Source organism: Adiantum capillus-veneris, chromosome 10 (genome assembly GCF_014529385.1).
Source record: "Adiantum capillus-veneris isolate H3 chromosome 10, ASM1452938v2, whole genome shotgun sequence".
Taxonomy (NCBI): Eukaryota; Viridiplantae; Streptophyta; class Polypodiopsida; order Polypodiales; family Pteridaceae; genus Adiantum; species Adiantum capillus-veneris.
Window position 1 is genome coordinate 102,525,516 of NC_140940.1, and position 11,757 is coordinate 102,537,272.

The 11,757-nt window shown below is 42.5% G+C and overlaps 1 protein-coding gene across 2 annotated transcripts in view; it reads right to left on the reverse strand.

Moving 5' to 3' along the window:
- LOC147449372 (Cyclophilin-like peptidyl-prolyl cis-trans isomerase family protein) overlaps nucleotides 1-1,707 on the reverse strand; it is a 66,290-nt gene extending 64,583 nt beyond the window's left edge. Inside the window, exons 1-2 of one of the 2 annotated variants that reach the window (XM_086521816.1) lie at nucleotides 1,563-1,707; nucleotides 651-1,457 (exon numbers count right to left, since the gene is read on the reverse strand). In XM_086521816.1, coding sequence (XP_086377942.1) covers nucleotides 651-1,457; nucleotides 1,563-1,654 — 899 coding nt within the window. In that variant the 5' untranslated portion in view covers nucleotides 1,655-1,707. Of the gene's footprint in view, nucleotides 1-650; nucleotides 1,458-1,553 lie in introns of both variants that reach the window. The other variant, XM_086521815.1, reaches the window with a different exon arrangement.
- Between the last annotated feature and the right edge of the window lie 10,050 nt (nucleotides 1,708-11,757).

The window sequence follows — 11,757 nt, forward strand, 5'->3', positions numbered from 1 at the left end:
CACATATGGACTCGACCGATGATACAAGTTTTCAAGAAGTGGCAGAGTACAATGAATCCCAAATCCAAGATGCCAATGAAAGCTAAAGCCAACGACAATCAATCAACAAGAAGGGTTCCAAACTCTTCTATCAATCCAAAGGATCTTCGGAAAGAGATCCAACGCGAGGTGTACAAGCAGTTGGGTACAATGCAGAAATGCTGGAGAAGAGCGGTGGAGGAGATGGCGATGATCACGGGCAGGGAGAGAGGAAAACCAGAGTTGCTTTGTATTAAAAATGCAACTAGTACAATGTTTTTAAAGGACTTTGTAAGTCCAGGCAATGACTGACCATGCACGTACAATCCCCCAACCATGTGTGGCTTGTATCTTGTTGTTGTTAGGGCTATTGCCCATGAAGACTAGAGTAAACCCTCCTCAGAAGAAGGATGACCTGTCCTATTTCCAGCATGCCCTACATCATGTTGGGGCGCGATCACATGATGCCTGAGTGTGGGCCTTCCCACCCATGATAGAAGTTAATAATAAGTATGGCACTTCAATCATATTGCCAAAAAAACATACATAAAAAACTTGACCAAGCTTCAGTGCTGGAATAAATAAGGCACATAGCTACCATATGAAAAAATACTGTGCGAAATATAGCTTACTTGAAGTAAGGGCTGCCTGTGTTATCTTTCACAACTCTTACGCCACTCATGAGCTTGAGCACATCGAAGCCATCAACTACTTTTCCAACAACCAAGTTGCTTGCATCCAATTGCGGTGAATCTTGCATAATAATAGCAAACTGTGTACCATTTGGATCTGGACGCAACTCCTCTTCAATCACTTCAAACTTTCCATCCTTAGCTATCAGCTTGGGCTTTGGAGGAGGCTTCGAAGGATCCCTGACTATAATAGAGACGGCTCCCGCAACATTTTTTGTCGAATTTGGGCATTTCTTGGTCAAATTCTCAAGCTCAGGGATCAATGCATCCGCGGTCTCGCCACCTGTAAATTGGGCAGCATCTCCCACTCCCCCACTAAGGCTGAAATTTCTTATGCCTGCATTCTGTATGTAGGACTGAGTTATCCTCTCAAACTCCTTCTTGCGATAGCTGATACCTCTGCTTCCAACGGCAATGTCAGCAAATCTTTTTGCACCCACAGGCACATCTTCATTAAAGAGACCCACCACTATGCGGCCAACAGGCTCTCGATCAATGGAAATGTCAAAGAACACCTTATCGGAGATGGAAAAATCTGCCACACAATTCAATGCAGCTTCCTCTGTCGCTATTGCAGGCAGAGAAGTTGCCGCAAAAGTAAACAAAGTAGACTGCAGAAGTGCTCTACGATGGCAGGCAGCCACACGAACAAGTTGGCCTGCTGCATCATAAGCATTCTCAAATATATCCGGCCAGTGTACTTCTGCAATGGTCGATTGTTGCAGAGGCGTGCAGTTGCAAGTTTTTCTGCAAAGCAACCAAGGATTATACTACAGAAACACGTGCGTGCGTGTGTGCGTGTGTGTGTGTGTGTGCGTGAGAGAGAGAGAGAGAGAGAGAGACAGAGATTGCCTAGCTGGTGCCGACTTGTTGACACAAAACGAAGCTACGGTGGGCTTGAAGGCAATGGCGTTCAAAGGCTGAGACGACCCAGCTGACAGCATTTTCACTCGCTCGAATCAACATGGTTTTGCATTCACTAGCCTATAGGCTAAGAGAGGAGAGAGAGCGGGAGAAACAATCCCAAGAGGCCTATGACGAGTTTTGAACTCAGGACGTGTTAGTCAAGAGAGTCCCCACCACCAGTTTCCCGGAGAAAATTGCAACCAAGGATAGCTAAGGGTGGCACTAGTAACGAGGGAAAAAACCCTAGCGCTAGTGCTAACACGTATTGCTAGAGAGCTCCTAAAACCCACATCCTACAACAATCTTATAAAGTTTATGATACCATTTATGATTTAATTTCTTTAAGCCATGAAGGTTCTTGCAAAGCTTACATAGCAAATCTTATTAAGATCCACAAACCCAGTTGGCTGCTCCATGTATAAATCGTCATGCAAATCCTAATGAAAGAAAGTTTTCTTTACATCCTAACTGCATATTTTGTGTGGTCACCAAAGGGAGCATTATGTGAAGAGCAATCATCTGCACCACTAGCGAATAGATCTCATCAAAATTCATGTCTTTCTTCTACTTGAATACCTTCTCAACAAGTCTTGCCTTTTACTTAGGCATACCATCAACTGGAGACAACTTCACCTTGTAAACCCACTTGCATGGTAGGGTCTTCTTACCCTTAGACAAAGGAGTAAAGTCCTAAGTACCATTTTAAATCAGTGAATCCATCTCTGATTGCATAGGCTACTCCCACTTGATCTTGTCGACACAAACATGGCCTCATCATAACATGGTGGCTTAGACAAAGGAGTCAGCTCATAAGTGCCCTTTTGAATTAGAGAATCCATCTTTGATTGCATAGCTTACTCCCACTTGAGCTTGTCGACACTAGACATGGCATCATCATAGCATGGTGGCTCTTCACAATCATGACATAGTCTATAGAAGACACATGGCATTGTGGTAGCTTAGCATGCCACTCTAGACATCTTAAAACCTGTGAAAATTTTTGAACCAAACGTTCGTCTGACTTACCGAAACATGAAAATGACTTTGCTTTTAATTTTAAAATCTTACAACACATTCTGAATTAAAATTTCACGAAGTGAACATTGGAATCTGTTTTTATTATCTTTAAAAGAGACCCAAAAATCGGGGATCTTACATCCTCCCACACTTGAAAAGCACCTCAACATAAAGTCTGAATAAGTACATTTAAAATCGTCTATAAATATGAGCTATCCTACATTTGCATGACCACCCAGCAAGGGCTGAGCTCCCACATGAGGTGCGGGCTACATAGGAGCAACAATAGGACCCTCATACCAATGCCCATCCTCTTGAAAAATCACACGATGAACCTCAACTATTTGAGGTGGTGCTCCATACATAGAGCCCCTCATGAAATACAATATCATGGCTACACACAATCTTCTTATCTATTGGATCCCATAATATAACCATCTCTTCTATAACCATATCCCAAGAAGATACATTTCTTGCTTTTTGGATCCAATTTACTAAGTTTTCCTTTGACATATGTACATATGCTTTATAGTCAATCACACAAAGATGATCATAAGATGGTGGAGAAGCGATGAGCGGTGCGTGCGGAGTGCGAGGGAGGAAAGGAGTAGAAAACACACTATGTGGGTGGAGCAACCTCCAAGAATGTGGTGAGGAGCTCCTTATTCTTTGTGTATACGAAGAATAAGGAATGTGTATGTACATACAGTGGGCGGACAGACACCAGACGTCCGGCCCTAGGCAAAGGCGCAATGCCTTTATCCCAACAATCTTTCACTTAAAGGGGATGCACCAATAAGTAAGTGCTACTAGCTAAACTACTAGTATGTACAAGAAAATAGGTGAGAAACTCTCTCAACCTATGCCTATATGCTCGCTTAATCGATCTACATGCAACCATATTGGCTCTAGGGAGAGGCGAGCATGCGTACTCACGCTCATCTGCATGTAAACTATTAGTATGTACAAGAAAATAGGTGAGAGACTCTCTTGACCTATGACCATTGGCTCGCTTAATCGATCTACATGCAATCGTATTGGCTCTAGAGAGAGGCGAGCGTGCGTACTCACGCTAGAGCCTGCATGTAAATCACGTAGACAACTCTGTATGGTCTGCAAAAATCCACTATCCATCATGCTAGTATCAATCATCATACAACTGACAATCCCTACTGCAAATGCTCCCATTGCAGCTGCTAGGTTAGGCCTCGACACTAGTAGGTTGTACATGAGACGCCCAATCTATGCAAACCTGGTTGTCCTAGCCTCCCCTATGCTATCTGCATGTACTACATCATCAGGACTACCCATCTTGTATGGATATGTCAACGTTGACACTGGGATGGCTACGTCTCTCTCACCCATAGGCGGAACTGTCTATCCTGGCACAACTCATTAGCCTATAGCATGAGCATATCAAAGAACTCCATGTTCATCATCTTTGCCTGTGTCTCTAGGGAGCAGATTTGCTCTACCTCTTCTTGCACAGACCGTGACAACACCTATTGTGCCTCACTAGAGCACTGCCACTCTACCTCTATCTCTACAGAGTCTATTGGCATGTATTGCACAGGTAAATGCTCTATCTCATGAGCATGGTGGAGCTCAACCGTGAAGGAGACACGTCTCGTCTCTCGCTCAAACCATGCCAACAACAAAATCGAGACTATGCCACCTCGAACCTCAGATACATGCATAGCATATATCAAGCCACTGTGGGCTCCTCTGACAATCACTATGTTGGAATTAGGGTTGCAGGAAAACACACACATCTTGGAGAAGACGAAGGAAGCTCAAGGCACACAACAGAGTGTACTACTTAGTGTGCAATAGAAAAGATAGATAGCCCTAGAATGATGGGCGTATATACAATGCACGGGGGGAAAAACCTCCTAAAGAGGGAAAAAATGCTCCAACGGTCCTATGTGTGTTCACACACATCACTACCACATGTATATGGTAACAAATCCCCCCTGAAGTGATGCGATGAACGAGAGCTGGCACATAGAGTAAAGAGAAGTGCCATGCCTTGAGGACATGATCAGTTCACAAATGGGAGTAAGCACAACGCTTTGCAGAAAGCTTCAAAATTCTCACGAGACAATGCCTTTGTGAAAATATCTACAAGGTTGTCTTGTGTTGGCGCATAAGCCAAGCTGATCTCTCCTGCTAAGAGCCTCTCCCTGACATAGTGGTAATGCACCTCAATGTGCTTTGTACGAGCATGAAAAACTTGGTTCCTCACAATTGCCAATGCGCTCTGACTGTCAATGTAGATAGTGTTGGTAGTGTCCTGTCCAAAACCCAAATCAACCATAAGGCGTCTAAGCCATACACACTCAATCGTAGCTGTGAAGACTGCCCTATACTCAGCCTCACAACTAGAAGTGGCCACAGTAGGTTTCTTCTTGCTTAACCATGATATTATATATACATGAACTGGCAAGCATGAAACAGAAACCACTTGTGGATGCTAGCGTGTCAAAACAACCAGTCCAATTTGAGTCCGAAAAAGCATGTAAGTTTGGCGGCAATGACCCCCCCTTAAGCCAAGATGTAAAGTGCCACTCAAGTAGCGAAAAATCCTCTTGACAGCCTGCCAATGCTTAGACCCTGGGCTATGCATAAATCTGCTGACCTGTGAGACTGTAAACTGAATACCCGGCCTCATGTTGCATATATAAATGAGGCATTCAACAGCAGTTTGGTAAAGAGTGACATCTGCAGGATCACCAGCATCATGAAGACTCAATTTCAAACCTGTTTCCATGGGAGTGGCAATAGGTTTGCAATCCTCAAGTCCAAACTTACATAGCCATGTCTCTATGTACTTTTCTAACACAAGGCAATACCACCATCACAATGCTTAAATTGTATACCCAAGTAATGATGCAACATCTTCAAATCTTTCATCTTGAAAGTAGCATTCAAATCAGCCTTAAATTCAGCAATATGTCTCTCATTTGGTCTAGTGATCAACAAATCATCCACATAGAGAACCACAATGAGAAGTACATCACTCTCACGCTTTACATATAAAGTGCTTTCTGTTGGACTGTTACAAAAGCCTCGTTTGACCAAATGAGTGTCAGCCTTCTCATACCAAGCACGAGGAGATTGCTTCAACCCATACAAAGCTTTGTTACATTTGCACACCTTATCCTTTTGTCCTTTATTGACAAAACCGTGAGGCTGCGTTACATGAACTTCCTCCAATATGTCACCATTCAAGAAAGAAGTAACAATGTCTGATTGATGTACATCCCAACCAAAATGAGCTACCAATGCACATAGAAAACGCACAATAGTCATACGACAAGTGGGAGCAAAAGTCTCTTCATAATCTATGCCTTTTTGCTATGCATAACCCTTTGCAACAAGTCGAGCCTTATAGCAATCAATCTCACGATCCGGCTTGCGTTTCAACTTGTAAACCCACTTCGTACCAATGGCCTTTTTGCCAAGAGGCAAATCACATACAGTCCATGTGTCGTTTTCTATAAGTGCATCGTATTCTGATTGCATGGCAGCCATTCAATTTTTTGAATTCTGTGCTTCATTAAAAGATAGAGGTTTCTCAACGTCATGTAAGCTAGACACAGCCAAATCATAACAATCTAATGCATACGATGCATGGCGAGAGCCTAAACGAGTGTGACTAGACAAAGGTGCATCCAATTTACTGTCACGCAATGTATGCACCAACCATTTTGGCCTACCTCTAGCCTGCTCATTTTCAGCCCTTTCCTCATCAAGTACATCATGTACATCTGCATCAATAATAGGCTGATCTGTAACATTTTCAGAAACCCCCATAGGCTGTCATTTGCCTCATTGGAATTTACATTCGGACTTGCACCACTGAAAAGAGGCAACAAAGTGTCATAAATGTCATGTGAGCGTACATTACCGTCTCTAGTACATGACAGCAAGGGCTGAACAGAATCTTCCACAAACACAACATCCCATGAAACCAGAATACGCTTTGTTTGTGTATGATACAACCTGTAACATTTTCTTTCAGCACTATAATCAACAAAAATACATTTGACAGCCTTATCATCCAATTTTTTGCGTTGTGTTTGTGGCACCAAAGCATATGCCAAATAGCCAAAAACACGCATGTGCTCAATAGAAGGCTTTCTATCATGCCATGCTTCATATGTAGTAATAGACTCCAAAGCTTTCGTAGGACACCTGTTTCGTAAATAAGTGGCACACATGATGGCCTCAAGCCAAAACAAACACTGCAAAGCTTGACTTTTGACCATACATCGTGCCATTTCCATAAGTGACCTATTTTTCCTCAGCAACACCATTTTGTTAAGGCGTATAAGGCACTGTACATTGGTGTTTTATCCCACGACTAGGCAAAAATGCATTAAATTCATGAGACATATACTCCCCCCCTCGATCGGAATGGCGGGTGCCCATAATACATTTCGAGACATTTTCAGCCATAGCCAAAAATTGTTTGAAGCACATACAAACTTTGGACTTCGCTTTAAGCAGAACCCATGCATGCCTAGAGTAATCATCAATGAAAGTCACGAAGTAAAGGTAATTGCCCAAGGACGGAGTTTGCATGGGCCCAAAAACATCACTATGCACAAGCTGCAACCTGCATGTGGCCCTAGTTGAACGATCCTTTGAAAACTTCAAACGATGCATCTTACTCAAAGTACAACCTTCACAAACATGTTTGATAGGTGCTTCAAGAGGCGGCAAAGAAGCAACCATATCAAATTTTTGCAAATGCAACAAACTGGCAAAATTCAGATGCCCAAAACATGCATGCCAAAGTTTTGCATATGAAATAGCCTTAGAATCCACAACTGCATTTGCAAAATTTTGCCCACACTTGTCGTTCAAAGTGAGCTTATATAGCCCACAACATAATATGCCAGATGCAACAATTTCATCACCGAAAACTAAGATCATGTACCGTACATTTGTCATCCACAAATTTGACTACAAGTCCAAGTCTAGCAAGTGCAAAAACATACAAAAAATTCTTCTTGATCCCAGGTATATAAAGTGCATCAACAAGTGTGAAAGAACTGTCGTTTGTAGCAGTAAACACAATCTTTCCAACTCCCTGAACTGGATAAGAGGCATTGTTGGCACAGGTGACTGAATTCCCATGAGGAACAGACTTGAGAGTGGTGAACAAATCATGATGTGAGGTAATGTGCTTTGTAGCACCACTATCAAAATACCACACATGTGAATCTGCAGCAACTGATATGCATGCATCATGGACATCAGGATTATAGGTACACTCTCCACTAAAAGCCCATTTTGCATCAACATTAGCATCACAGTCTCCTTTCCCAGAAGACTCAACAATAGCTGCATTTGTAGTGGAACCAGCATTTGCAGGGGAACCATCCTCTTTCTTCTTAGCCTCTTTGGCCTTTAACTTTGGACACTGCTTGATCAAGTGATCATTAGCTTTACAATAATGGCAATGCATCTTCTTTTTTCCCTTATCACCATAATTTCCAGATGAAGCCAGTAGAAGCATTAGGAACACGTGATTTTCCACTCGTATAAGAACCATGAGAAGTAGCCGCATTACTGTTACGACCTTTTCTTTGAGCAGCAATAAAGGCATGTTCAACTACACACTATCTAGTCCTGTTTTTTTGGAAAGTGACTCTTGCAACAGCAATGTGCATAATGCATCAAACTTGAAAACTTCAGGATTTCCTTGGGTCATAAGTCTCCAAGTACTAGCAAAAGTCTGGTAAGAATCTAGCAAGGCATCAAGAACAGTCTGCACGAGGGAACTGTCTAAAATGACTTCACCTTCAGAAATAAGTTGCTCATTGATATCCTTGACACTAGCAAGGAAAGTGCCCATGTCGTCTTCCTCATGCACAATCTTCGACTCCAGCTCTTTACGCAGTAATGCAATTTTTGCCTCATTGTGACTTGCATAAAGACTAGCCATAATATCCCAAGCCTATTTTGTAGATTTTGCTGAACGAATGTGAGGAGCAATGGTGTGCTTCACATAAAATGCAATCAATGCATGAGCATGTGCATCCTTTACATCCCAACGAGCTTGCCGTAGGCAAAACAACTCTAACAGCAGCAATCCTTATAGCAAGACCTGCAACATCCTCAACATCGCCTATATCCTCAGAACCAGGACATACATCACTACCTTGCGCAATATTCCAAATTCCCTTTGACACAAGAATATGTTGCATCATATAAGCCCATATAGGGTAATTGTCCCCATCCAATATGTCCTCAGTAGCAAACATCTTGAGCACATCTGTGTCGTTGTCAGCCATGGTAAATGCTGCACCAAATATGAGAGCTACCCAAAAAGAGGAGAAGGAAAGCGAGAACAACGCGTGCTATATAGCACAAATCGTAGAAGACCGTAAGGACCTGTTATGTAGAAAACGACACTTACAGAATTTCTCAACAAAATGACCAAAATGCAGTATTGCCTGTAGTGCAAACGAAGGCCGAAATGAGCCCTAATGCGAACGCTCACCAAAGCTCACAGTGAGTAGGCGTGTGTTGGAGCTGCTGGCGACTAAGCCCAGGAGAATGCAACCTGCTCTGATACCAATTGTTGGAACAAGGGTTGAGGGAAAACACACACAGCTTGGAGAAGATGAAGAAATCTAAAGGTACACAACAAAGAGTGTATTACTTAGTGTGCAATAGAAAAGATAGATAGCCCTAGAATGATGGGTGTATATACAATGCACGGGGGGAAAAACCTCCTAAAGAGGTAAAAAATACCCCGGCGGTCCTATGTGTGTTTACACACATCACTACCACATGTATATGGTAACACACTAATGATCTGCAATGCATCTGGAAAAAGTGCTCCCTAAGAAATATCTGACACCCATAATCTGCTAATTGTCTCTCTAAGATCAAGCTCTATCTCAGCTGAGGAACATAGCGCACATGTTGTAGCGTATATGATGCACCACTGGGCAATGACAAACAAACATCTTCTGCACCTGCAATGTCAAACGCCGAACCATCGGCCAAGTGTAGACAACCAAAGCTCCCACTAGAGAAGGTGCTAAACCACTCATGATGTAGTGTGACGTGGAAAACTACATCCCCATCTAATAACCAATGGGGAGAAGTGTCACCTCTCAAAGACATGTAACCAAGAGGAACGCTAAAGACAAACATGACATCGCCATCATTGGCATATGAAGCCACTACTCTAGCATGTGTCAAAACCTCATGTGTATCACTCATAGATCTCTGCTGCTGCCTCATACATCTGAAACAACGGCGTCTAATGTGCCCTGTGTGACCACAGTGTCAACAACATGATAGCGGGAAAAAGAGCAGTGCAATCGGGTGGCCTCTGTACTCGTGCACACTCCACAAACCACGCCTCATGCAAACAAGCAAAGAACAAAACAAAGGGGGCACCACCCTAAATTAAGAGGTTTAGGGACCTCACACATAGTGCACATAGGCAAGTGAGACTTCTGGCATTATGATGGCATCAAAACATATGGCAAAACACATAGAAACGAAGTTTAGGGACCTTATGTAGCATATGTATACACAAGACATCAGCTTAACAATACAACGGCATCTGATCATACATAACAAGGATATAGAGAAGCAAGCCAAGGATGGCATAATCCCTTGTCAAAAAAAAACAATCAACCCAGCAAGTAGGTATGATCCTACTAGCAACACATCAATACCATAGAGAATGATGGCGAGGATGGTGGCCATGGAGCATGAGAGAAGACTCCTTATTTAGGTTTTAGGGCTAGTAATGTAGCATACTAGAGGGAGAGAGAGAGAGAGGGAGAGAGAGTAGAGCTCCATCCATAGCTCCTCGTTGTGAGCAATGTCGTCATAGCTTCGTTGCTTGGTGAAGTGGGTGAAGTGTTGGTTTTGAGTGAGAGAAGGCCTCCTTATATAGGTTTCTGAGAGGGTTTAGGATTAGGGATAAACATGCTTAAATCCGCTGATTGGGGTTACTTTTTGCTTAGAGTGGTCAACAGATTGAGGTCACCTGATATGTCACCATCAAGATATTCTCTAGAGTGATGTGAGAGGGGAGGGTGAATGCTGATTTTTCTGATTGTGACACATGGGGATAAGGCCTTGACCAGCATTTAAGAGCAGGTAAGGTGGCTGTTGAAACTGGAGGTTCTGCACATGTCAGGGGGGGACCTGCTGGGTCCTCCTGAATATCAAATTCTCAAAAAAATCTCAACCATGGCTTCTTTTGACATGTGTTCTTTGAAAAAATCAGCATGTCTCTTTTCAACTCAAAAGTCTTTATCCCTGTTGACTCACCTTTACCATAAGATTTTCCCCTTTTCTCCTCCTGTAACTGCATTGTTGATGCCCAATCACTGCTTCTAGTAACAGTGAACTGTTACCTACCAAATACTTATGGTGCAGTAAAAAATATTTACCATGGGTAAAAAAGTTACTGTAGGTAAAAAGTGATTTGTATTTACCATGTAGGTGAAAAATATTTACTGTAGGTAAAAAATATTTACTGTGGTAAAAATATTTACTGTCGGTAAAAAAGTGAAAACGGAGTATGCTGTGCTGTGAGTCCACACGAACATCCTCGTGTAAATTTCACTAGAAATTCACACCTAGAATGGGCTATCTTGTAAGATATAGGTTGTAGGCATGCATAAGAGCTCGTTCCCACGTATCTTCTGTCCATGGCACTTTTTACTCTTTGGTGCTTGTGAAGTAGATTTTTCTTCTCTTTCGAGATCCCTTGGACTAGAGTATCCTCATCTCCCCAACAACTGACTGTGCCTTTATTGCATCTTCAGAAGGGGTCCTAAAAACCATGCATCATATAGCCCTCCCCCTTAAGCTAGAGGTATTTGATGCCTCTAGCTGTAGGTTGTGCTACAATAGGGTTCTCTTGAATACTTACCTACCTGGTACCAATTGAATTTGCCATGTTACTGCTTTTTTGGCTGATGCACCCTGTTTAGTCCTTTCTGATGAATAATTGTATCCATCCATGACTAACAACTGGTCTCCTAGACCCTTGAAAGCCATACCCCATCCATTGTCAATATCCGCTTTCATTGGTAGCATTCTCTTTTTTTCTTTTTTTCTTCTCTTTTTTTCCTTT